Genomic DNA, 26,495 nt, shown 5'->3' on the forward strand with positions numbered 1-26,495 from the left:
CACTGGCCCAAATTAGTAGATGTGGTTGTTGTTGTTGTTGGTTCTGGTGCGTTGGCATAAGCAAAGAGCGAGACAGCTGAGAGCGCGCGCGCGCGCGAGAGAGAGAGAGAGAGATAGAGAGAGGCAGCAGGATTGTGGCCGCGGTTCAGAGTTCAAATAGTCGTCCAATTGAGCCAATCAACATATTTTCTGCGATCAGCAACAATTCTTGTTATATTTTTTTTTTGTTCGCCATTCGCAATGGGCGCGTAGGCGTGCCGGTTGCAGGTCGTAGGTGGCAGTTGACGCGGCATCAACTTACTTAATTTTCTTGCCTGTGCGTGTGTGTGTGTGTGTGTGTGTGTGCGTATCGGTGTGTGCAACCTGCCGCCGTCAATCTGGCAAGTTTCGTCTGTGGCACGGCACGTCGCAAGTTCGATGCCCAAGTGCAGATAATACATTTAAATAGAATGCCACATACAATGTCCAGAGTTCGCTCTTGCCACACATAGGACTCACACTCACACACGCACATACATAGAAACAGCCCAGACACAATCCGTTTTGATGCGCACCCTGCGAATCCCCTGTTCTAAATATTGAGAGACACAGAAAGAGAGAGAGAGAGAGAGCGAGAGCGAGGGAGATGGAAAGAGACGTCGGCTCTATAAATAGTATTGCTTGGGCCCGGCGATCTGTCCCGATGCGGAAGTCTTCCAGACGCTTCACTTTTTGGTCATTTGCCAATCGCACAAATTATTAGCGTATACGTATTATGTGTGCATATTCCCAGTATGTCTGGAGCGCCAGTCAATTGGAATGCCAACGATAATGTACTCTATATTATATTTATAATTAAGTATAGAATATTATTTAAGTTCATTTAACTGTTTTTTAAGACTTGAGTCGAAGATTTCACCTCATGAATATGCCACAGAGTCGTTAATACTGACAACATTATCAACAGTCAATCAGTCGGTCAATCATCTAGTACGTCAATCAATCAGTTGGTCAATCAGTCAGTCAGTAAATGAGTTGGAAAGTCTATCAATTAATCGGTCAGTCAGTCAGTCGCTGGGTTCGTCTATTAGTCAATCAGTCAATGATTCAGTCACTGTCAATCAGTTAACCATTCAGTCAGTCAGTCAATCAGTTAGTCGCTCAGTCAGTCAGTCGAAAAATGATTCAAAAATTGTCAGTCAATTGATGAGTCACTCATTTACTTGCCCATCAATCAGTCTATCAATCAAACCATGCTGTCAGTCAGCTGGTCAATCAATCTACTGTAAAGTAAGTCAGTAACTCAGTCAATCAGTTGGAAAAAAATCGAATCAATTTGTCATTCAGATAGTTTAACTGGTTTCAGTCAGTCAATCAGCTAGGCTCTCAATCAGTCAGTCAATCAGCTAGGCTCTCAATCAGTCAGTCAGGACAAACTCTTTGCATAGATATTTCAAATATGTCGATAAATTCCGTAGAAGATGTTTCTCCACCTTATTCGAAATTGAGATTCAATGAAAATTGTTTCATAATTAACTCAACTTGTTAGACAAACCCTTGAGCGCAGGGGGGAGGGGGAGGGGCGGCAACATCCTTGGACCGCCTACACAGGAGCTGATACGAATTTCAAGCAGAAAACGATCCCAATGGAGGTGAAACAAAAGGTCCTTTCGTAACACGTAAAAGTAATTAAATTGAATATTGTTTTGGAAAGGATATTAAGTGCAGATCCTGGTTACCCTAATTGTTACACATTCCCTCTCCGGCAACAATGACTAATTGTACGATTTTTGCCGCCATAAAGGATCCTTTTGACAGTTGCCAGAACCGAGATCAGCTGGGTGTGTGTGTGTGTGCAGGATATGAGCCAGACGAGCTGAAAGGAAAGAAGAAACCGTGGGAAACGAGCCCAGGAACCAGAACCCCAGCGCCTGAAGGGCGCACTCAAGCAAGACACAAAGAACAAAAGCCTAAAAAGAAAAAAAAAAAAAAAACTGAAACGTGGAAAAACCGATCAAAAATCAAAGACCTGTGCAACGATCGCCCACAAATCGATCTACGACGCGCTCAGCACTTCGGTCCGATCCGGTCGGGTCCGGGGATTATGGCAACGTGGAATGCGAGTTTCGTGTTCTAATTTAGCGCACCGAAGCAGAACGCAAAGCAACAAACCCAGTGCCAACTTTAGGGGTTGGAAATATGCCGAGGATCGGCAGCGCATCGGGGCTCGATCACCACAAGTGCCTGGCCCCGAGCAGGTTGCTCGCCGCAGCACACATTGTTAACTCCGTTGAAAGGTTTCAGATTTCATGCAACGAGTGCATTGTGCAACTGAGACCGAGTCGAGGCGAGTCGAAGCGAAGCGATCGAAGTGCCAGATCGCTGCGGCGATCCTCGAGGCCAGGATAAGCAGAGTGTGCGTCCCCAGACGCTGCTTTGGCTTCTCTTGCAACGTGTGGAATGTGAAATTTTATCAATTAAATATCCACTGACACACACACACACACACACACACACACACACACACACACACTCGGAGTGTGGATGTTTATTGTAGATCAGCTTTGTATCCGTAGTTAAAGTCGTTGCCGCCCGAGGCGAAGTTGCAGCTAGATACCAGTGCTGCCCATTTCGCTGATAAAAGCCGTTTGGCTCTAGCGGGAAAAAGGCTATATGCGTTTGTTTGAAGAGAGAGCTCCAGCTGAAAGAGGCTTTATATATTTTAATATTTAATATTCTCTAGCTCTAGCTGAAAAAGGCTTTATATATTTTAATATTTAATATTTTTCAAATATGTTTTGTGTTAATTAAAACAAATGCCCATTGTGCTGAAAATACTGCAAACTTTAAGTATTTTTATATACAAAATGTGGGCTAGATTTCTTTTAACCATTGCAAAAAATGTAATTGGTTCAGTTCGGCTTAGTTTGGTTTATGGCTCAGCTATTGTCAACATATAAATTTGGATTTTAGTTTAGATTAAAAAAAAAAAAGGCTAAGAAATACGCTGTTAGATAGCCGCATTTGGCGGGAAACAAGCTGAGCTGGCAGCAAGGCTAGAAAAACACACACACACACACACACTTGGAAAATGCTCGCCACATCCGCTCAGCAGAAGGCCGCAAGATCTCGATCTTGATCTGAAACTCATCTCGATCTTTGTCTCGGTCTATGCCATTGGCTGCATTTCTTGGAAAACGTTTAAAAGCAGAACAAGCAACAAACAGCCGGGGCAGAGGCAGTGCAAGATGACGAGCCTGAAGATTGAAGCGTGGAAATGGGCACAAAACAACAGAGAGACAGAGAGAGAGAGAGAGAGAGAGGGAGAGCGGGAGAGGGAGGAAGAGAGGGAGAGCACTTGAAAAATGGAAAATGCTGTGTAATTAATTGCAGCATCAGTCGGCAGGTTTGCCTGGGAATTCTGCAAAGGAAGTTATCCTGGAACCCAAAAAAAAAAAAAACCAAAAATTAAATAATAATAAAAAAAAAACAACCGACTTGAAAATGACAAAGGAAATGCCTTGAAACGCACATAAAACCCGACTTTTTATGAGTCAACAATTCGAATGGGTCTTCAATTCTGTGAGAATTCACGCAAGCTGCTAAAAATAAAATTAGACTCCTTAGAACCAATTAGATGCTTACACATTTTATAGATAGACGATATATGGAAATATTATTAAGATAATAACATGATTTGATTTTCAGTCATTTTAACAGACCCAAAATTTTTGCTTGTCTCTTAAGAGAAGCAAGACTGGAAATCTTCTTCACGCCCAAGATTTAATATACCTGCTAGTTAATGTTTTTGTATAGAACAATTAACTGTTTTTTTTTTTAGATAGCTGCAGCAACATTTTAAAGCCCATTGACCCCATTGACAGATATTTTGTAAAACTTATCGCTAGTTTATACCCTTCGAAGGCAGATCCTGAAAATCTGTAAAGTATGAGAATCTTATTCTCTTCTTATTATTTTCTTCAATTACAACAGACTTCAGTCCCAAAATCTGTTGTAATTGAAGAAAATAATAAGAATAGAATAGGATTCTCATACTTTGCACTTTTTGTGCTCTTCGTCTGATCCCAAGCACCTGAACAGCGTAAACTTGCAGCGTGAACTCATCTCACACAGATTACGAACTGGATTACCTAAAAAAAATGCCCAGGCACATTAATGAGGAAGCATTGCGATCTCTGGCCTGAGACAGCAAATGCACTCAAACGGATCAGTTAACCGCGCCGAGCCGAGCCGAGCCGGGCCCGGTTGGGGCTCTTGGCCACCCGCGCACTCTTGGCTATTAACTTGCAAGCAAGTTTTGGCTATAAGAGTTATAAATTGATTGAGGCATATTGCCAACATATATCGCGCTGCCGATTATATAACTTCCTCAACAAACACTCCAGACGGACGCCGACTCGAGACCCAGTCCCAGACGTTAACCGAAAAGTGTTACAAACACGCTACCGTCTAACGTCTACCGTCTAACGGGTAGCCGGCAGAGACGGGGCTTCAGATACCCGAAACCCGAAAACCGAGACCGAAGCAACCGAAGCTAAGCGACATCGACACCAGCCCAAGCCCCAACAACTCCAGCGGCAGCTCCAGCAGCGACACCCACTGCCTTACATTCATAATCTATTAAAAAAACAATGCCGAGGAGCGACACAGCATCCGGAATTGTGATGCCAAAAACGAGGCGAGCGACTAGATCAGATTGTGACCGACTAGGCAATACCCTGTGCGCAAAATGTAATCAGTTTCGGAAGCTGTGATATCGATAATTATCGATTAAATAGCGGGATTTATATGATATATGATGCCAGTTGTTGTTTTCCTTTTTCCACTAGTAACCTAGAGATTTTGCTATAAAAATCGATACTTATCGATTTAGGCGATATGTTAGACAGATTCTCAAAAAATAGCTGCAAACATCAGCTGTGCATGATAAGCGAGAACCCAGAAGCCACACTGCTTATTTCTAGCCAACTTAGTCTGCGAGATATGCCTTTGAATGCAAGCTCCAGATCGATAAATATCGATAAATTACACAAATTAATGTTATCGACCAAATTAGATATATTCATTCTGGGTATACAAGCGTATCTCTAGCTGTTATATGTCTTCTCTGATGGATCGACTCGACCGTAGCTGCTGTTCACATATTTACAGGGTATAAAAGGCAAGAAAGCCAGAAAGAAGAGCTGAAGAATTCAGGTTTGCAATGCGGTAATGCACACACACCAAGCGCAGTGAGCGGGCAGCTCTGGTAAGTGGTTGCCAACCTGTCGACGCTCGAAGCTGGAACCCAACAGTGGGTCGAACGGTGGCCATAAATGGGTGGGCAGCACAAGAAGACGTTGAAGGAGGTGAAGGAGATGGTGCTACCGGCTACTGTGCCAGTGTTCCACATTTCGCATACGGAAATCTGGCGATTGGCGAACGTTTGTGGCATGCCAGGTCTTAGGCCGAGGCAGCGGCTGCGGCTAAGGCTGAGCTTTAGCATGACGACAGGTGGGGGTCCGGTTCAGTTTCTCACCAATCGACTGACCTGCCTCTACCGCTCTCGCTGTCTCTTTGTCTCCAGCTTGGCCTGGTCTGTTTCCTGCTTTTGCTTCGCATCTTTATGCGGTTCTCGCACAACTTTCACCTTTCACGTAATCTTTGGCCAAGCTACAGTCACAGCCGCAGCCTCAGCCGCAGTCGCAGCCTCCTCCAGGCCAGATCTAGCGACTCGGTCTGCGAGATTCGTTTATTGTTTTGCCATCTGCCATGCCGAAGAGTATGGCTCTACCCAGCTCTGTTTATGGCCTAACATCTAGCGGTACATTGGCCGCAGCCTATTCCAACGGTTGTGATTGAAGCTGGCCAAATGATTGCCGCAAATTACATACCCATATATCCACTTAGCCGGCAGACGAACAGCTTGAACTTGCGATGTTCCTTATAAATTCCTAAAAGTTGCACCAAACTTAATCGTAAGATTAAGATTAATTGGAGAGAGATTAGCCCTAATTAGAGTAAGAGAGAAATAGAGAGTGTAAGGGAGAGAAAGAGAGAGCAAAAGAGAAAATGTTAGGCGGAATGAGAGAGAGAATGTAAGAGAGAGAAAGAGAGAATGTAAGAGAGAGCGAGAATGTAAGAGATAGAGGAAGAGAGTATATCAGGGAGAGGGGAAAAGAGAAGCAGAGAGAGAGAGAGAGAGAGAGAAAAAGAGCAACAGAGAGAGAGAAAGAGAGTAACAGAGAGAGAGAGAGAGGGAGAGAGAGAGAGAGAGAGAGAGAGAAAGAGAGAAAGAGAGAAAGAGAGAGAAAGAGAGTAACAGAGAGAGAGAGGGAGAATGTAAGAGAGAGAGAGAGAGTATAAGAGAGAGAGAGTAAGAGAGAAAGATTGTATAAGAGAGAGAGAGCGAGTAACGGAGAGGGAGGAGAGTGGGAGAGAGAGAAAGAGTGATTAGGAGAGAGAGAGAAAAGAGAGTGTAAGAAACAGAGGGTAAGAAAGAAAAGGAGAGTTGTAAAAAAGAGAGAGATCGAATTAGAGTGCAAGAGTGTGTAAAAGAGAGAGAATGAAATATTGTATAGGAAAGAAGCAGAAAAAGCAATACCCAGAGAGAGGGAATGAAATATGGAAGAAAGGGGGGAGGAGCGAAGGAAATTATAAGAGAGAGAGCGCGAAATATAGTAAAATTTAGAGCCAGAGAGGAAGCGTGGGAAAGAGAGGGCGTTAAATAATAAAAGAGAGGAAGAGACAGCGATATAAAAAGCGCAAGAAAGAGAGTTTACGAGATAGAGAGAGAGCGAGAGAGAGAGAGAGACAGGCAGGGTGGTAGGGAGTATAAGGAGAGTTAAAAGAGAAGCGAAACATAGAAGAAAAGTGAGAGCGAGTGGGAGAAAATAAAAGAGAAAATAAGTGAGTGAGCGAGAAAATGAAGAAGAGTATAATAACAAGAGGGAGAGTAAAAGACAGAGACAGACAGACAAATTAATAGACTGAAAAGGTAAGAGCGGAGTTTTAGAAAGAGAGAGAAATTGTCAGGGAACGAGGGCAAAGTATGGCAAAAATGAAAGAGAGTGTGGGAAAAAAGAATCAAGAGAGAAAATGAGAGAGTGAAAAAATTGAAGGCAAGAGAGTTTGAAAAATGGATGAGAGATTACTCCCTTCTCAAGTGATAAGGTAAGAAGAAGTAGTTGAGTAAGACTAATAAGTAAGAGAGCTTAAAAGTGGAGGGAGAGAGAGATAAAAATAACAAGATTGTGCGAGAGAGATAAAATACTTTAGCGGGAGAGCAAATGACGCAGAAAAACTAAGAAAGGCAACATCGGCAAGAAGAATGGTAAAAAAATTGAACTTTGGAGAGAAAAAGAAGAGAGAGCGTGAGAAAGAGAGCGAGAGAGAGAAAGAAGAGTGAAGGCAGAGCGAGTAAACAGTTGGGAGAGAGAGTGAGTACAAAAATAACAAAAAGATAAGGAGCTATAACTGAAAAACATTGTCTCGTTCATGCTTGCAGAATTATTAATTTAAAAATAACGTACGCCCTCCTCTGCGCTTCTCAAAAGTTCAAGTAGGGTCTGCCTATCTGGATGCCATTTTAGTGGGTTTTTTTCTGTGAAGTGATTAACAGTGGATAAAATGGATAATGTGGTGTTAAGGGAATATGTTGAAGAAACATTTTAAATTCAACGGCCGCCCTCCTCTGCGATTCTCATAAATTCAGGTAGGCCCTGCATAGATTTTAGCCAATTTTTAATGCATTTTTTTAAACTATTTAATTTGAATAATATTATAAATAATGATAGAAATTCTTTCCCTTTCTTCATAAGCACCACAAACTAACATATGTCTCTCAGTAGGAAGATATCATTCAATTTTTTCAACCAACTAGGTTAACGTAACCAAAGCTCAAATGAAAATTAAATGATTTCAGTAGAGCTTTAACCGCCTTTTAGCTTGGCTAACGCATAAATATGCGCCCCACCGGGGGCTCACCCATCAATTCCCAAGCCTTCCTTTTGCGGAAATGTAACCAGCATCGCATCGGGAATTGGCCCAGTCCATTGATATCGAAAACTTTGCTCATATCGCAGCTGCAGAAAATGGTTTTTGCTCGAAAGATGCGGAAATAGAGTATGGCATGGATATGGGGCGGTGGGTCGGCTGAAAATTAACTTTGCATGGAATTTAATTTACGTCCACGACGATGATTTCCTGCCAAAGCAGCCGGAGCCGGAGCTGGAGCCGGAGCCGGAGCTGAAGCTGCTTCCGTCATTTCCTTGATGCAAAGGTTTTGTGTCCCGAATGCCTTCCAGCCGTTTGGCACTGGCTGGCATCGAACGCCGGCAGCCAAGATAGAGCCCACCTCGCCCACGATACGCTTCCTGCAGGATGTAAAGACGTCACAGTCAGAGAGCGGCACAGTTAAACATGGCACAGCCAGCAGCCAGCAGCCTCCTGCGTTGTGTACATTTCAACGTCGGAGCTTCAACGTCGATTGTTTACCCACTTTAATCAGCCCACACGGCGCTGCGGCGTCCGAGCGCATGTTTGTGCTGGGCAAATGCCAGGCAGCAGGAGTCACAGTCACAAGCGTCCTGCCTGCCTGCCAGCCTGCCGCTTCCTTGCAAATGCTGCAGCTTCCGTTTCCGGGATATAATGTTCATATTTTCGAGGACATTTACAGGAAATAAAGTACGTCGCCCTCGCCTCGTCGACAACGTTTTGTTTGTGCCCGCCGTCTATGGGGTATATCACATGGCTCAGGACTTAACCCATAACAAACCCGCAACCCAACCCCCCCCCCCCTCCCACCACACCATTCAAAAGAAATAGAAGGAAAAGCCACCCAATGCCCAACACTTCCTCTTTGGGCGCAGAGCAGTCACAAGTTTGTGCCGTGTGCACATTTATGCCAGCCCAGTCGCAGCCCGACTGTCAGTCAGCAGTAGTTACCTTAGGCCCCCCAACGCCCACGCCCCCTTGCCTATACTCGCAGCTTTTCCGTGCTTCCGCAGTGGCAGCAACAGCAATAGCAGCAGGATGCCCGACTGCAGAGTACGTTTTGAATTTTGTCGCACTTCCTGTTACGGTCGCAGTGGGTGGGCGAGGGGCTGGTGGGCGGCTGCGCCCAGAGCTGTGCGCTTGAGCTCGGCTCACTGAACTAGTTCGGTGGCGCCCTTTATGCTTTGCCTCAATCAATTGTGACTTTAATGTTAGCATAAAAATAATAAGTCAAACTTAAGTTCACATTTAAACTGAACAATTGCTTGGAGTTGTGCACTTTGAGTTATTTATCTCTCGTGTCAAAGCAAATCAAATTAAAACAGCAGCAAAACAGGCAATTGAACGCTGCTGGAACTCACGAACTGACGAAGCGACTCGAATGAACAGTTGGAATGAACTAAATGAACAATGGGCATGAACAGAATGAACGATATTGTCAAATGTAGATCACAGTCAGTTCCGCGTCTAGTTCAAACGAACCAGCTGTGAACGATTTGGTGCAACTCTGGCGTGCGAACTTGTGGGGCGGGCCGCGCCATTTTATGTGGGCCGGTGTCCTGGCCCCAGCGCGAGCCGCGTGCTCTTCCGCTTTTGCTCTGTCATCAGCAACGTAATTTCCGCTCTGCCAGGCCCGGCTGTGCTTTGTGTCTGCGCGTGGGTGGGCCAAAAAAAAAAAGAAAAAAAAGAAAGCAAAAGCAAAAGCAAAATGCGAAACAAAAAAGGATTAAGGGCTGGAGAAAACTGTGTAGCCGAGACAAAAACTGCAGCGATTGACCTCCAGCCGGAGTTCATAAACATCAAGTGGCCGGCATATCAAATGGCCAATGGTTCGGGCAACAAGTGATCCGCTCCCAGTTGAGGACAGGTATCAAAAACAACAACAGCAACAACAACAACAACAACAACTTGGCAGTTCATCAAATTCTCATGTGACCAGAGCCCAAAAGGTTCAATTCGTTCGTTTCATACGAAATTTGATATGCGGGTCACATATTAATGACTTCTTTCATTTTACATAACACTCGATTCGATGAACTGGCGACAGCCCCCCCGCCCGGCCCCGCCCGACCGACTGCAAGCAGAGCTATTGCACCCAGCACTTGTTGGATTCTAGGGCTTGGCCGTTGCCGCCTCGGAAATTCCCATTCCACCCGATCGTGGCGACCCTTTTTGACAGTACCCAGTAACCAGGCGCGTGATGGAACGCCGGACAATGGAAGTGCCACCGAGGAGTGTGTGTGTGTGTGCGTGTGTGTGTGCCCCGCCTGGTTAGTGGCAACAGGTAGCGAGTGCATTTGTATGCAGCATGGCGGATGCGCCGGCCGAAGCGTTTATTTCTTCATTTGACGCAAATGATGTTCGACACAAGCCTGGAATGCACTAAACCGCTAACTAAGCACAATCCGAAGCCCGAATCCACCAATCCCCAAATCCCAAAACCCAAACCCAAACCCGAAGCCGAAGCCGAGAGCTGATGTCGAAACTGAAACCGAAGCTAAGCCAGAACCAGAGTTTTCTGACCGCAGCACGCAAAGGGAAAGGCAACCGACTGCAACAACAACAACATATGGCCAGATACACTGTAAGAAAAAGTATTGATAAAACTTATTGAAAATTATTTTGAGTGCAAGAACAAATTTAGAGAGCATGTGTCCTCTTTAAATAACAAAATATTTAAATGCACAAACTATTATAAAAATAATTGTTTACAATGTTAAAAATCGAACTTAAGGTCCATTTAAAAGACAGACTCGAACTTTTGAAACAATTATTTTTATAAGAGTTTCAAATATAATAATTAGTCAAATATCAATTTAAATGAAGCCGAACAAGATTTAAGATTTCTGTTAGAGTTTTCAGAACTTTCTCTACCTTCTCCTCGACGACATCAAATCTCTAACCCTGCAGCTGAGCTCAGTTAAGTAATATATTAGTTTTTATATTATAATAAATAACAAAATTCTGTTCTTTTTAGAAAATTGTGTTGATTTTCCGAAAAGAAACTTACTTTGTGACAAAAAATTTCTCGCGGTGCATGATTCTTGTTATTTGAAACCCGGATTTAAACAGAACATGAAAAAGAAAGAAGAACGAGCCACAAATTACTTTTACCGATCACAAACACACAACAACAACAACAACAAGAAGAACAAGAGCCAGGCGAGGAATAAGAACATGAAGACGCGGAGAATGACGACGATGATGACAAGTCGAAGTGAAGTGGACACCAGCTGAATGCAAATGCATAAATTAAGCGACAAGCAAACAAATTTCCTATGTACAAATGCACTTGTCCAAAGGTTGGGCACAATGCCCGATCCTCAATATGCCATGCCCACGCATCCATTCGCGGCCCAAACAAATTGTGCATGCAAAACCGAATTCTCGACAAGAATATGGGCATTATTATTATGGTATTATTTTGTTTCTTGTAAGGCCGCCAAGCCGGATGAACTTATTGTTTATGACAATTTTGTTGATGTTATGCGGAATTCCGAAAGAAACATGGGCCAAGGCGTTGACAGCCTACAAAGTAACTTGTTAAGCGATTTTTGATTCTCACTGCAAGCAAGAAATATGGCAAATAGCTATTGTTACGACTGAGGATTCGAACCTTTAACCAGATTTTCACTAGTTCAAACCTTAAACCTTATCATAAACACTTCAATTGAAAATTAAAAAAAAAAATGATCTAATTTTCGCCTATTTTTAATATAAAAAAAAGCAATTCAAAATTATTCGAACTCTTTAACTAATTTTTCACAGGTTCAAACCTCAATCTCTTATCTTAAATACTTCAATTGAACATTTTACAAATCTATATTTTTTGGGCTTTTACCTTGAAAATAACATTCAATTTTAAATGATAAAAAATTGTTTAAAAATAACCGAAGTTTCTATTCTAAGCGAGAATATTTGTTGATCAAGAATTGGGTTTTCAAAATTCGATGGTTCATCCTTGGCTGTTATTTTTTTGAAATTGGCTCCGAACTAGTTCATGGCGGGAAATTCAAACACTTTATGCACAATTAACCATTCATATTGTCGGCACTGTGCAGTCCTTACTGCCACCTATCAAAAGGAATTAAGCTTTAATGAAAAATTGCATTGAATTTCAGTTATATAAAAGTGATAACTTTTAATGTTTTTTTTTTCGTTTGTTTATATTGCAAATAACTATAACAAAACAATAATTAATTGAACAGATTTCAGTAAAATCGAAGCTTGTCAGTGGAAAAAAGCTGTTGTAGTGCATTCCTGTGTTGGCACCGTCAAAGAGTAGTAAACTATTCGACTACACTAAGCTACATGTAAAATATATATATATGCATATATGTTTATATATAAGTAATGTGCACTTAAATTGTCTAGCAAAAATTGTAACACTAAAATAATTCACAATCACTGCTTAACTAGTATATGTAGAAATTGGAAGCTTATCAAAAATCGTACAAATTAAACATAAAACTTATGTACACAAAGTGCTGGGCCCTAGCAGCTGTTTTTTTATCGTACACTGCCCAGTGCCGGATCAGAGCAGCAGCAGCAGTCGATCGTACAGTGTGGATGCTGGCTGCAGTTTGGCCAAATCTCAGAGGCCCGTATGGCTCGTCTGCAGCTGCTCAATGGAGATGGACAGCTGTTCGAGGCGCTGCATTAGCTGCAGCATATTCTCCTGCGCGCGACTCGTATTGAACTCGTTGCCATGCTCCAGTGAATCCTCCTCGGCGGCGGCCAGCTCAAAATGCAATTTAGCCAAACTTTCCTGTTGTTCGCGTATCTTGGTCATCTGGTCCATGGTGCAGCCAGAGCCTGCAATGCAATCGATTAGAATGCCATTTAAATCCATATACAAAATGCATACCAAATGCCTTCAGTTTGCCGGAATGAAAGTCATCGAGTAGTCCCAGCAGCGCACGCTCCATATGCTTCACATCGGGCACTTCGGAGACAAAGGAATGATGTTTAATCGGACGATCGTCGAACTTATCGCTGTGGACGCTCGCGTTTGCCATTGGGATTGGCATCTGCAGCGGCGGCGGCTTTGTATTTGTGTTGTTGTTGTTTGATTTTGTGCTATCATTGTTGTTGTTGTTGTTGTTGGGGATGGTGTTGTTGGTGTCTGGGGTTAGCCACTCGCTGCTGACCAGCGTTATGCTGTTCAAGCTGTGCTCGCTGCTGTGCGTTGGCTCCAGCTGACGGTTGCCATCTGCATGTGCCATGACAGCAGCAAAATCATAAGAACCATGAAAATAAATTGAAAAAAAAAAAAATAATAACAAAACAAAAACAAAAAATGCCACAAAATCAAATACAAATAAAAAGCTCTGCCTGCAAAAATTAAACTTAATAAATGGATGTTTTTAAACAAACCCCAAATTGTCTATATATAAATGTGATATGTGATCCTTTGGCTGACCATATCAGTAAAGCATATTGTTAAGAAAACAGAATTCGAGCACACACAGTTTTTCAATTGCCTTAAAATTAGCCTAAGCTTTGAACACCTTTGCTAAATCAGGACTTGTTGCCTAAACTTTTTGTCTTAAATTGTTTAACTATGAACATTACTACGACAACTTTTATATATTTTGAATGACATCTTTTTTGTACACTAATCAAAACTTTTAGCTTCTATATCTGAGCGCCTGTCCATTTGCTGGGACTAATATTTAATGCGCTTACAGCAAACACACTTTAAATCTTTGCTCAACAAAGCACATATAACCAGGTACTCAACACCTGTATTTAAGGTCAAACACATTATAATTAACGATTCGCTGCACACTTGAATGCTCCTCTATGAGCTCTTATATATTCTAATTATACGCTAACGCTTCTTCTCAATTAAAGTAATTTTTAACGAACGCAAAGCCAATAATAATGATGACAATATTTTCTAAAACATGTAGCACACAAATCTAATTATAAAGCTGCAACTGGCGCCGCACAGCACAAAAGGCCAAGTGCCACGGACATGTTGCCTGCCGCCCCAAAGGGGGTGTGTGTGTGTGTGTGTGTGTGCGTGTGTGTGAAAGTGATATATATTGAACATATGGTGTGGAGTGCGTCATAGCCAGATTGGCTTATCAAGGCCGCCGCTAAAACAGAATTAACACGGAACTGTGCTCCTCTTGGAACTCGTGCGTCCACAGCGACTGCCAGAGTATGGGAAGAAAAGGAAAGCAAGTATTTGGCCAGTGTCCGCTTTACCTTTAAGCAATTTGCGTGGACGTGTTTTGAATTCGAAGCGCTCCTCGCCAGCCGCATTGCTGCTGGGTGCGTGCGGGCGTGGCCGGCGCTCATTGACGTACTGCACCGTGGTTTTGGCTGAAGGCGGTTGCTGTTGTCCCTGGCCCTTCTCTGATATGGTGCGCTCAATTGAGCAGGAGGCAGAGTTGCGGCTACGCGTTGTTTCGCCGCTGGAAATGCCTTTGATCTGAGTGATAAACAAATCCTAATTGAAATGGGGATGGGCGGAAAATTGTGTATTTTGGGCGTGTTCCTTACATTGATCTTTGGCACAGCAACGGGCGTGGCAGGTGTTTGTGCTGATTTAGCTTCCTCCTCGGTCTCCACATCGTTTGGCACCAGTTTTTGGCGCTCCACAACCTCATCGTTTGGCTCCATTTGTAAATTATTTATGTTTTTAAAACTGTTTTTCCCAGCACAAAAAAGATTGTTGGCTTTGTGTGCGTTTAACCATTCACAGTTTGCGTGCACAAGCAATCAGCTGTTAACAATTTAGTGTGACCACATGTTGAACAGACTTAACCAGCACTGAATGCAGTTCGCACAGGGCGCTAGCTACAACTAGCCACGTTGGCGCCAAATTCAAATAAATCAATTTTAGTTTCAGTTAATTTTATTGCACATATTTAATCGGCTATTAAAGCTATTTGCTATTATGCCTTCTTCTTGGCAAAACCCATTGTGTAGATCATGTGTACAATGCTCACTAAGCCCACGCCGCACAGAGCTGCAGTAATGCCAAATAGAATCTTGTCGGGGGGTCCGCCCTTAAGGAACACGGGCAGATCATTGTGAGCCTGTTGAAATTGATGTCAATCAACTGTTTAAATATACAAAATATAATTGCTTAACATGCCTGGAAAGTCTTCATTTTGCTAGCCAAACCCTCGGGTAACGCCATTATTTCGAATAGGTATTATGTAATGGCTGAAAATGCATTAATTGCAATAATTAAAGTGTGTTAAAACGGAGCAAAACTTATTTATGCAGTCACAATTACTAGTTAGACTCGTGGTGAATTTCCACATTTTACCAGTAATTTTTAAACTGCATATTAAAGAACTTACCCTTAGACAGAACTTCTTGTATGCTGCAACAATTTCAGATACTGCAAACTGTTAAAAATAGAAATAATTCACAGTTGGCGTGCAAACTGCAATTGCCAGCAGCCAGTGTTGCCAGCTGGCAGCGTTTTTCAGTTCAAAAAAGCCAAACTCGCATGCCACAACAATCAGAGAAAATGGCCCGCAATCGTCGCAATTCAAATTAGGCGGCATGTGAACGACCGAGGGACGTTGTGAACGTCCGTTTTTCGATTTGTACGGTTCCGTTCGCGCTATTTTGGCTTTTTGTGAATTTTTCAACAGGCGCCCAGCGAAAGCAGACAGCGAAAAACGTTTTCTGCCCACTACGTTTCGATGCGACGCAGCGCGTCGTGTGTGCGAGCGCGCAAGCTTGCTGCGCCGCAAAAGCTAAGCACAGCTGTTGTCTCGCTCGCACGCACGCGACCAAAAGCATTGCGATGACCGCAAAAGCACTCCGAAGCAGTTTGCCGTTTTTTTTTATTTTTGGGTCCGGCCGCTGGCTAGCTAGTCGACGATTTTGGGCGCCTGGTGGGGATTACAATAATTCTACACCGAATGAGTTGTGCAATTTTTTCGTTGTTCGTGCGTGCAAACCAAATTTGTAGACACAACGAAGTCGCAGCAGAATTCAACGAGAGCGTTGAAAGCGGCCGAAAAACAAATTGGCAGGCGTGTTTTCGAATTTTTTTTTTACAAAATTCAAAATCAAACGGCATTTCTGATGTCGCATTGTGTTTTTTGTTTTTTGTTGTTGTTTGTTTCGCAACAAAGAAATATACATTTTGTATGAAAGGCAAAAGCTGTTTAAGCTCTCGCCAAAATAAACGCTTACGCTGGCTCGAATGGCGGATCGCAGCCCGCCGCCCCGCCCCGCCCTGGCGCGCCCACAAGCTGTTCGAAAATCAACACACAGACATCAAATATCGCCCTGCTAAAGCCTTTGTCGATTTTTAGCTCCCAGTACAAGAACTTTCAAAATCTGTAGCTTCCAAACAAAATTAACTTGCCAAAGTTGCAAAAGCGACAATGACGCCGACGCCGACGCCGACGCCGACGCCGACTGCGACGGCGGCAGCGACTGCGCGTGCGGCTGCAGCGCAACTTTGGTTTTCCGAAACTTGAAAAAAGTTAAATCTGCCAAGTTCACCTCCGCCGCCGAGTGCTTTTATTGCCATGTGCGATTCTTCTTATGCACGCTCTTCCCCGCCAACCGCCGCCCAACCCCACCCTTCGTGCTGTGCTCTCTTGCGCGGAAGCGTTTCAAAAAAGTTCAAGCTAATATTTTAAGTTCTAAACTTAAACTTGTTTCCGCAAGCTGCTCGAGTTACAAGCAGGCACACACACACACACACACACACACACACACAACATGCATACATATGTATGTAAGTAAAAGTTTTCTGGGTTCCATCGTGCTCAGAGCAGAGAACTTTACCCAAAAGCGTCGCATAACTTGCATCTGAAAGAACTGGGAACCAATTTTTTTTTTCTGTATAATTTTTCAAGTCGAATTGACTTAGTTGAATTTGCCAATAGATCTTTGATCATGAAACCAAAGAGCTTGAGATCTATAATTAAAAATATATATTTAAGAAATGATATGATTTCTGCATTTTTATAAATGAATCTGTTATTAGATATAAAATGTCTAAGTTACATTTCATTTCTCTGAGTCTTTCTTTATAATTTAAATATTAAAAAATAAAAAGAAATGTTTTTTAAATATTTTGCGCCTTAAAAAAAAAGTGATAATTTGTATAAACTAAAAAGAACAATTAAAAACATACTTTTTCTCTTTATTTTTTTTTTATTTATATATTTTCATCTAAAATTCCATAATATTATTGAGCTCAATTACAGCTACAAATAACTTTGTTAAATAAAAAGCACACATCTCTCTCGGGTGTGAAAAGCACAGTTAATGCTTTTCTGTGCTTGTCGGATTTGAAAGTTTTTATCAGAAAAAAGCCAAAAACTGAATCCTTATATGGGCACAGCGTCAAACAAACCCGGCCTCATCAACACGAGCTTATTTACAGTGGGACAGCCGCAAAAGTTCTGAGAAGCGAGCTTAAAAAGCGACGCTGCGAAGAATGCGACAAATTGTTATTGAATTATAATAAAATTAATATATATAGTATATAAATATATATAGTTTGTTTACATGTCGCAGCGTTCGAAATAATTAAAGCTTTGTCCGAAGCATGCGAAGACACTTTGGCAAATTATTATTTTAGCTTTTAAAAGTCTAAATTTCGATGCGCTTTAAGCTTAAGAAATGCCGGCGCAAAAAAAAAAACAATTGGTTTTTCACAACTTATTATTATTGTCAGCACGTTTAATTAACTAAGGCAGCTTATTAGATTTGTTTAGACATCCAATTGGCATAGCAGCATTGAAATCCAATTGGAGTCGCTGCTGGCGCTGCTTCCTTTTTGTTTGCGGCTCACTCGCCCGCAGTTCGACTGCGACAGCAACAACAAATGCGTCTGTCGTCTACTCCTTTTCCTTTTCGCAAAACAAAATGGATTGCTCTTTAACTAAAACAGTTAACAGGGGCTCAGCAATGGCGGCAAACATTTGCAGCGCTGCCGCCCGACGAGAACACGGCAAACATATGGCTGCTCGTATATGGTTGTCCCGCTCGCACTGCTCGCACGTAGCTCGCCGCTTTTGGCATTCACAGTTGCTCAACGAAATCGCCCGAAGTGAATCAAATGCGCATCTTACGCCTGCTGCTCGCTGCTGTGCGCCTGCTGAAAAATTCACAAAACCGCTACGAATATAACGCATTCACACTATTCACTCACTCGCTCGCTCGTGTACTCGTAGCCGTACTCGTACTCGCACTCGTACTCGCACTCGCACTCGCACTCGCTTGTTGTCATACTCTGTCGAGTGCGCATACACTGTGAGTGGGTACACAAAAACGGAGGACCCTCTCATGTAAGCCAAATAGTTCAGTTCTTAATGGGGTTTGCTCATGGGTTTTATTATGGGCTTGAATGAGTGATTTAACGAGAGGCATATTATATGGATGCATTCAATAATTATTTAAATGTAGGTTAAATATCAAATTAAGAAATATTCATACATACATATGATTCATACGAGTATATGCACATAAATATTGTGTTTACCAATTCGACTTTTTTGAGTACACTCGATATTCCAATTAGACTTTTGAATACAATATTGTAACTAACTTACAGTGGGCATGATCTACTGCTGTATTATTTATGTTTTGCTTATTTTTAATATTCTTTGACTCATCTCAAGCTTATTCATAAGTTTTTGTGCAGTTAAGCTAACTGCAACTCCAGAGCCTCTCCGTTTCTGACGCTAGTGTTGGGCAACTCCCGAATGAATGGGTCCATTCGTTTAAGTCTAGTACAGTGAGTACTGGGCCAATTCACTTGAGTTTGTTGGCTGGCACAGCATTCAAAGGGGCCACAAGTATGGTACGCTGTGCGATTTTGCTTTCGAATGGGGGATGTTGTAAAAAATGTTTGAACTGTTTTAAGTTTAAGTTTTAACGGTAACAGTGACGCAGAAATGAACAGCAGGCTGCTGAGCAAAAAACGCCAACAGTCACTGTGAATGCGAGTGCCTTGTTGAGTGTATATGTTTGTATGCGGTTACCTTGACAATGAAATAAGCTTGCACACACACACACACACACACACGCGCGCATACATGCCTGCGCACACACACAGACAAACGGCGAATCAGAGAGCCCGTGTGCAAGTTCATTACCTCTTTAACATGCGCCGCCGAGGTGAATTAGACGTAGCTGTTCTCGCGCGTGTTTTAAAGAGAGCGAGAGAGTGGGAGAGTGAGAGAGGGTTGTGTGTTGTTATTTTGCGTTTGCTGTTGTGTGTGCGTTTAGGTTTTTTGGTTACCTCAAATGCTAATTAGTTGCCCTTGAAAGAGGGACAGAGAGAGAGAGAGGAAGAGGGAGAGAGAGAGAACCTACTGAAATGTTTGCTTAGCCGCCCGTTTGTTTCCCCTCCAAGTGTTCTGTTGTTGCTCTTCTTCTTTTGCAGTGATCGCAAGCTGTTTGGCATTTGTTGTTGCTGCTGCTGCTGTTGCTGTTGCTGCTGTCAAATGTGTTTCAAAGTCAATGTCGTGTGTGCGAGAGGGAGAGGGCGAGAGAGCGAGCGCGAGCTGACCCAACCCCAATCAAACAGAATCACCTTGTTGCTTGTGTGTGCGTGCGATTTGCCTCAATCGCCCCCTGTCCGTGTGCCGAATGTTGTGTTATGTGTATTGTGTGCTTTTTTATCATCTAAGTGGCTGCGGCCTGCTCTGCCGCTGCCTGCTGCTCCCGTCATCATTTAGAACAAAATGTATATGGGGCGGGCACAGCGCACACGGAGCTTATAGTATGTATCATCATCATTGGCGTCGTCGTCGTCGTTGGCGTCGGCGTCGGCGTCGCTGCCGGCAAACGGGGCAGCGTACGCCCTACAAATTTGCTGTTCGCCTATTCGAAAATTTCACTAAAAATTGTTTACTCTCTCGCTTGGCATGAAATGAAAGTGTCCTTTGGCCCCCAATGTACGCAGTGTTCAGCTCTCTTACCCCTACTCAATGTTACAAACTTTTAACGGCGACGCTGCCCCAGTGTCTGTACGTGCGTGTGTGTGTGTGTGTGTGCGAGAGGGAGAGGGTGTGTTACACCTGCTAAAAAACAGATGGGAAGTCGATGTCATTTGGGGAAAGAATTCGGCAATGCAATTTGCGAAACTACAGAGGCGTGCGTGCAAAGGATTTCTGTACTGTGATTTTTAGCTGCACATCAATCCGTTTGTAAAGGACTTTTTGGCTTAGTCCTTGTACAAAATATGACAAAATATTCCACTATTCCCCTGTCTCAAAATAAATTAATTATAACAAAAGCTGCTCAGCTTAATGAGCTTAAAATCGGAGCGGATTGGACTTGTTGAAAAATTATCGATAGCTAAATATATTTTTAGGGAAATTAAAAGAGGTTTTTTGAATAAGAAACTTTAGGGTAGACATAATTTTTAATCTAAATAAAAAGAAAATTTTTTTTATAAAAAAAAACTAAATTCTATCTCTAAGATTCAGATCTGACACCTAGCCCACTCTACTTCAAATCGACAGATCTATTGCACAGCCAAGTGTCCATGGAGCTTTGAGAGATTAGCCGGGCTGCTTAGAGCTGCGCCACTGTTCCGTTAAATCACAGTCCTCGGACTGGGCACAGGCGTGTGACATAACGAGACAAGTGAAACGTTCGGATGGCAGCGGCGCACAGTTGGGAGGGGCAACGCGTTTATTGCTATCGCACGTTGTTTGCACTCTGCCAAGCTTTTCGGTAATGCTGTGCGCCTGTTCCGGTAGTCAAGACTTCCCCATGTCGACGTGTGTGCGCGCGCTGTGCCGTTGTTGGATTTAATGTGGCGGCTCCAATATGCTTGTCAGTCAGCCTTGAGAAGGTCTTTGGCGCCGCGCCCCTTAGCGGAGAAACAAATGTCAGCCCATGGGCTGGGCTGGGTCGGAGGGGCAGCTCCCCGTTTAATGTTCCCCAATTGCGCGTTCCCCACACGCTGACGGGCTCCTCTGTCTATGTTTTCTGTTAGCCCGCGCTGTTAGTAGCCATCTTTTTCGATTTTTTGCTCAATCACAGATGACTGGCAAAATGGAATTCGCGGTTTTTACAGGGGCGCGGGGGAGAGTACTCATGGAGCACTCTATTCATCTGCCACCCTGTTTGTCTAGCGTTGGGTATCTCTGTATGTGTGTGTGCGTGTGTCTGCGTTTCACTTTGCGCTGTACGACTTCTGTTTTCCTGGTGTAATTAAGCAAACGAAATATAATAATAATAAATTATAATTTTAGAAGGCGTGCCACAAAACGTTTAAACCCCAAAACCGTAACTCAAACCAATTTTTTAAATGTAGCTCAATATAAAATATTATTTTATTTATGGGCACAACAAACACACGCGCACACAAACACGCACACACACACACACATACACACACAGATGCACACGTGAACTATGTGGCTATTATTATGCGATTATTTGGTTTGTATGTTTAAAATATAAATGAACAGGCTTCAAGAAATGCCATGCGACAACAAATTGTACATACAGAAAGAAAAAAATGCGATTACATACGCTTTCGCCATAAAATTATATGTAATTCGAAAGTTGCCGCCTTTTGTTATGTTAATTTTACAGCGATCCCTCGCAAATGTTATTGTGCATGTGCAAGTGTGCGTGTCTCTCTCTCTCTCTCTCTCTGTGTAATGTGGCAACTCCAAACTAAACTCGTGGCCAGCTTCAGGCCGCAGTTCCCAGCTCGCAGCGCCCAGCACCAACTCCAGCTTCAGCTCCAGCTCCAACTCCAACTCTAGCCGCATCTATCCACCTGGCTGGGCGTAAAGTTGCGTCCTTTTTTTTGCTATTTCTATGAAAACTTGGTAGCTGCTGCGTTCGCTTCTAATGATTTTCTATGTTAACGCCAAATTTGAATGGCGATTGCGACGCCGCCGCTGCCGCTCGCCATTCGTGTTAAATCTGTGAAAAATGTACGTTCCGCGAACTTTGCGTCATGCGATGTTAATTCAATAGGCGTACAGCACTGCTCAAACGCTGCCTGAGACGTAACGTCAATGGCCGAGACTGGTGTGCGAGCGAGATGGCAATGTGTGGGAAGGTCGTCCAACTTGCTTAGCGTACGTCTCTCTGTTGCTGTGTGTGTGTGTGTGTGTGTGCATATGTGTGTCTATATGTGTTTGCCTGGCATGCCTGTATCTGTTATCTGTTATCCGTCTGCTTGTGAGCGAAGCAGTGTGACCGTTTATGTGCCTGCCCGCCTCTCTGTGTGCGTGTGCGTGTGTGTTTGTGTTTGTATTGCTTTTTTGGGGCCAATGTACGCAGAGTTGAGTGCATTGCACTCTCTGCTGGCGCCCTGCTTTGTGCCAGTGCGCATTTTGCAGCGGGTGTATTTGGCAGAGTCTTTTGCAGGTTATGTTCGCTTAACAGTGTTTATATTTTGCAATGTTATTATTTGTATTTTTGATAATAATTTAATAATTATTATTAAGCTTTATTAACCAAGTTGTGCAACAAAAAGTCAGTATTGCAAATTTTTTCTTGCACTACGTATCTCTTTATTACACTACAAAAATTTTTAAAAAATCTTCTAAAAAAAAAAAAAAAAATAATCCAAAAAATTAAATTCGTCAACTCAGCATAATGATTCTAGAATTATCATGTTCAAAACGTGCCATATCCATTAAAACGTCGTATGCCTTCAAATGACATCCAGAATACCAGAAACCAGGGACCACAGCGTATCCAATAGGGCATAAAACCCTTATAAATGGCCATTGGGCCCTCCTCCTTAACCAATTGTTGCAGGCAATCTATGCTGTTCTTATAGCGCAATGGTCTGCCCTGATCATCGACGGGCTGATTCATGATGCGCGACTTGACCACATCCGCCGGACAGCTGAGCGCCGAGCAGAAAAAACCCGCCACCATGGCGGCCAGAAATTGCACCAGCAAATTTTCCTCGCTATTCAGAAGTTTCTTGATATTGCGCTTGCCCAAATCATAGAAGCTAATGCCGCCTGATGGAGCAGCAAAACAATAACCTATTCAGTGTCATGCGGATAATGTGAGGCGTCTTCTTACCAAGGGAAAAGAGGGAGGCACGCATTATATTGGGACCGAGGCCGCGATACAAACTGCGCAGTCCGCCCTGGGAATAGATGAATTGCAGTGCCTGCATGATGCCGGTGGAACGTGGCGGCATTCCCAGCAGGATGCGCTTGCTCTCCATCTGCATTTGCAGCTTGACCAAATCCAAAGGATTGCTGGCGATCGTGGATAAAGCGCCAGATACGATGCCCGCCAGCATTGTGCAGGGCATGCTGATGGTAACCTTGTCGTCGGTTCGCACAGACCATTTCGAACGGAGATAGTCATAGGAGCCGATCTTGAGGCCGGACACAAACGAATGTCGCAGCACCAGCGCCGAGAAGCCGCTATATAGCTTCAGGAAACCCTCCTCCTTGATGACGCCCAGCGCCGTGCCGAAGAGTCCACGATACTTGGCCATATTGGCGTACGGATTGCCGTGCTCGCCCTGGATTTGCAGACGCGTCTTTGTCACGTCCAGTGGATACACAATTAAATCGGCATTGACAGCGGACAAAAAGGAAGTAATACAGATCTCCACCAGCCGCGATGTCTCGTAGTTTACTACGTTATTTACCTCGACCGCGCTGTACCCTTCCAGCGGCCATCTATCCGGCTTACCCATTGGTTCTGCGCTATCTATTCTGGAAATAGGTGACTTTCAATTTAATCAAACACATAAATATTTTGAAAACTCAATTTAAGAAATACAAAACTTAAAATGCAAGAACTTTTTGATTTAAATACGCATGCTTATCCGACTATTCGACACAAACATGTCCTTTAAAAACAGAATTCCCAGTATTCCAAGACCTAAAAACTGGTTCGAACCAGCTTTCTACTTGGTGCGTGTCTTCATGCAGCCCAGGCTTTGGTTCAAAAGTCGAATCCCTGATTGCCCGCTGCCCGTTGTACTGAAAATATATCAAGCCATATATATATATTTTTATATACAAATTGCGGGCTATATATATATTTTTTGATTTCTGAAAACATGAACAGAACTATGTAAATCTATTGGAATACTTTCTTCGTAATTTCTTACACATTTCGTGAACTATCAGAAGACCTTCTCCATGGAAAATTCACGAATTAGATCTCTCCATTGTATCTGATAATACATATGCTATAAATCCGACCATAACATATATAGAAAAACTAAACTGAGCTTGTAGGGCAGATCTATATATTTGCCGTGAACAATTTGAATAGCCTTCACAACATTTTAAGCGTATTCCAGCTGCGCTCCATTCATAGAATTTCCCCTTCTTACGTAGAGCTCTTTGGTGCGGTGCTCCGGTTACGTACATATATTATCTTGGGCGCAGAGCGTTGCCAGCTGCGCGAAAGTCGGCGCTCAGACAATTCTGTTGGTGTCGTGTAATTAAGTTAGTGTAGATGTAAGCGAGTACTTGCATCGTAGGTACTTACTAAATATGTTAGCTTATGGGCACCGCCCATCGATTGTAGGCACCTGCACCCGCCCCGCCCCGCCCCGCCCCTGCGCACTTCGCTACGCTGTGCGGCGCAATTACGACGTCGCTTCGTTGCAATTTCTTCTATGTGCGCGTAGCTGCAGCTATTGCGCCCTCTCCCGCTCCCGCTCCCGCTCCCTCTCTGACTATCTCAAGCTGTATATATATATATATATATATGTGTGTGTGCTGGTGTGTGCAGCTCCTCCGCCAAGCTGTTTGCGTGGAAAATTGTATGCGCCGCCGCCCCCCGCTGCGCACATTTGAAAAATGCATCTCCACTGCGCAGGGGGTGGGGGGGCTGTTGCCGAGCCTATGGGTAGCCTAGTTTGACTGCTTGGAAAAACTCTTGGTTTGCTGTATTAGATGGCCAACATCGCCTAGCCCGTACGGAGAGCGCAGACAGCATAGACCAACGACCAACTGGTTCCGTCTATTGCTCGTTTTGTGCTCAAAAGAAAAATCCTCCTGTCCACGCTTTCCCCCAAATCCAGTAGGAGGCATTGGCCAGCAGCAGCAGCGGCAGCGAGTTGGTCTAGGAGCCCCAGCCGTTTCATGCATCATAGTGCCTGCAAAAGGTATGCGCTCATGTCCCCTACATACACACTCACACCAGCGCACGCGTACCGATGAAAAATGGTTGAAAAAAGTTTGAAAAAAAAACGTTGTATGATTTTTCTTCGCCAATATTTTGTAACAGAGCCGCAGCATTGAGCAAAAGACGGCAACGACATTTGTAACAAAAATGCACGCAGCGAGCAGAGAGCACAATACATGCATACACACACAGAAACCAGCACACACACACACACACGCACACACACAGAGGCGCGCGTGCATCAACAAAACTCAGTTTTGTTTCTTTTTTCTTATTTCTTACTATGGCCCCTCCAGCGGTTCCCCTGCTCAATGCACATGGGCCAACAGTTGCTGCTGCTGTTGTTTTTTTTTGTTGCTGCACTCGCCTTGTCGCCGCTAAGCCAATTGGGAGGCATGCTTGCTTCTCTGTGTTAGTGTGTGTGTGTTTTTGTTTGTGCATTGCAGCTTTTTACGTTTTTCGTGAGCGAGCGACTGAGCGAGAACAGTTTAAGAGAGATATAGAGTACAACAAACACAATGCAATTGTGAACATACATAGCTAGCGCTACAGTGTCTCAAAATCACAAACATCATAATATTTTATAAAAATCATATAAACAAACAATTTTGCTGTAAGAAATCTATAAATTAATAATATTTCCATACTTATGATCATGAAACTTAACAAAATTGATTTAACTTGTGCTCAAAAACTGTCTGCATTATGTTTCGCTAGTTACAAATAGCATTGTGCCACTGTGCTCGAGCAATTGCATTCTCCTTTACTCACACTCACACTCACAAGCACACGCACACACACACATACACTGACCGCTGCACTGAAGAAGAGCAGGAGAGGGAGATGCATATTAAGATAATAGTGGGGCCGGGCCGCAATGCACTTTTTGGATTTGGACACATCGACAGCATCTCGCTGCTCGCTCCAACTACCCCCAGTACACATACAACGAAAGAGACGTAGGCATTGACAGCGGCGTGCAGCAAACTGAGCACGGTGACGTCGCAGCCCCCAACGTGAGATGTTCATGTTGAATGCCTTTGAGTGCACAATTCACAGTCCGGACAGCGAGATTGGCCGCCAGGCGGGCGCACCTGCCCCGCCCAAGTCTCACTCTCTCTCTCATTCTCTCCGACACGCACACATGTAAGCGTACAAAAAAAAAAAAATCGTTTTTTAGCCGTTTGCTTTAATACCCTGTAGCCGTATAATGTGGTAGGCGGTGTAGGGGGCTCTGTTTGTTACCAACAAAAGGATGCACATAATATAATCGAAAGATGAGCCGGTCAAAAAACAATCTTAAAAACCCTGGGGTCCTTAAGAGCTACGTCTATTATAAGAACACTTTTTTACAGGATTAAGTCTATGTTAAGTGCATCTCAGTTAAAAGTACAGGGTATCATTTAGTCGAACACACTCAATCGGAG

General features: G+C 43.4%; 3 protein-coding genes and 1 long non-coding RNA gene across 6 annotated transcripts; 1 reads left to right on the plus strand and 3 right to left on the minus strand.

Annotated features, from left to right (window-relative positions):
* The first annotated feature begins 8,862 nt into the window (after positions 1-8,862).
* LOC26530513 (uncharacterized) lies at positions 8,863-12,086 on the plus strand. 2 transcript variants are annotated; one of them, XR_011416618.1, is made up of 4 exons: positions 8,864-9,923; positions 10,022-10,558; positions 10,828-10,893; positions 10,952-12,086. It is a non-coding gene; the product is annotated as an uncharacterized lncRNA (long non-coding RNA). The 2 variants fall into 2 exon arrangements; XR_001450156.3 differs by having other exon boundaries at positions 8,863-10,558.
* A 292-nt stretch (positions 12,087-12,378) lies between these two features.
* On the minus strand, positions 12,379-14,699 carry LOC6628500 (coiled-coil domain-containing protein 28A). 2 transcript variants are annotated; one of them, XM_015172786.3, is made up of 4 exons: positions 14,488-14,699; positions 14,191-14,416; positions 12,842-12,919; positions 12,379-12,789 (listed from the first exon to the last, which is right to left on the minus strand). In XM_015172786.3, the coding sequence occupies exons 1-4, from the start codon at positions 14,605-14,607 to the stop codon at positions 12,569-12,571; spliced, it is 645 nt and encodes a 214-aa protein (XP_015028272.1). In that variant the 5' UTR covers positions 14,608-14,699; the 3' UTR covers positions 12,379-12,568. The 2 variants fall into 2 exon arrangements, with proteins under 2 accessions (XP_015028272.1, XP_002051835.1); XM_002051799.4 differs by having other exon boundaries at positions 12,842-13,186.
* A 125-nt stretch (positions 14,700-14,824) lies between these two features.
* COX7AL2 (Cytochrome c oxidase subunit 7A-like 2) lies at positions 14,825-15,443 on the minus strand. The gene is made up of 3 exons (XM_002051798.4): positions 15,297-15,443; positions 15,086-15,156; positions 14,825-15,026 (listed from the first exon to the last, which is right to left on the minus strand). Exons 2-3 carry the CDS (start codon positions 15,128-15,130, stop codon positions 14,883-14,885), a joined length of 189 nt encoding a protein of 62 aa, XP_002051834.2. The 5' UTR covers positions 15,131-15,156; positions 15,297-15,443; the 3' UTR covers positions 14,825-14,882.
* A 7,005-nt stretch (positions 15,444-22,448) lies between these two features.
* LOC6628461 (mitochondrial uncoupling protein 4) lies at positions 22,449-23,725 on the minus strand. The gene is made up of 2 exons (XM_002051797.4): positions 22,990-23,725; positions 22,449-22,925 (listed from the first exon to the last, which is right to left on the minus strand). The coding sequence occupies exons 1-2, from the start codon at positions 23,618-23,620 to the stop codon at positions 22,570-22,572; spliced, it is 987 nt and encodes a 328-aa protein (XP_002051833.1). The 5' UTR covers positions 23,621-23,725; the 3' UTR covers positions 22,449-22,569.
* Positions 23,726-26,495: the final 2,770 nt, after the last annotated feature.

Source organism: Drosophila virilis, chromosome 4 (assembly GCF_030788295.1).
Source record: "Drosophila virilis strain 15010-1051.87 chromosome 4, Dvir_AGI_RSII-ME, whole genome shotgun sequence".
Classification (NCBI taxonomy): Eukaryota; Metazoa; Arthropoda; class Insecta; order Diptera; family Drosophilidae; genus Drosophila; species Drosophila virilis.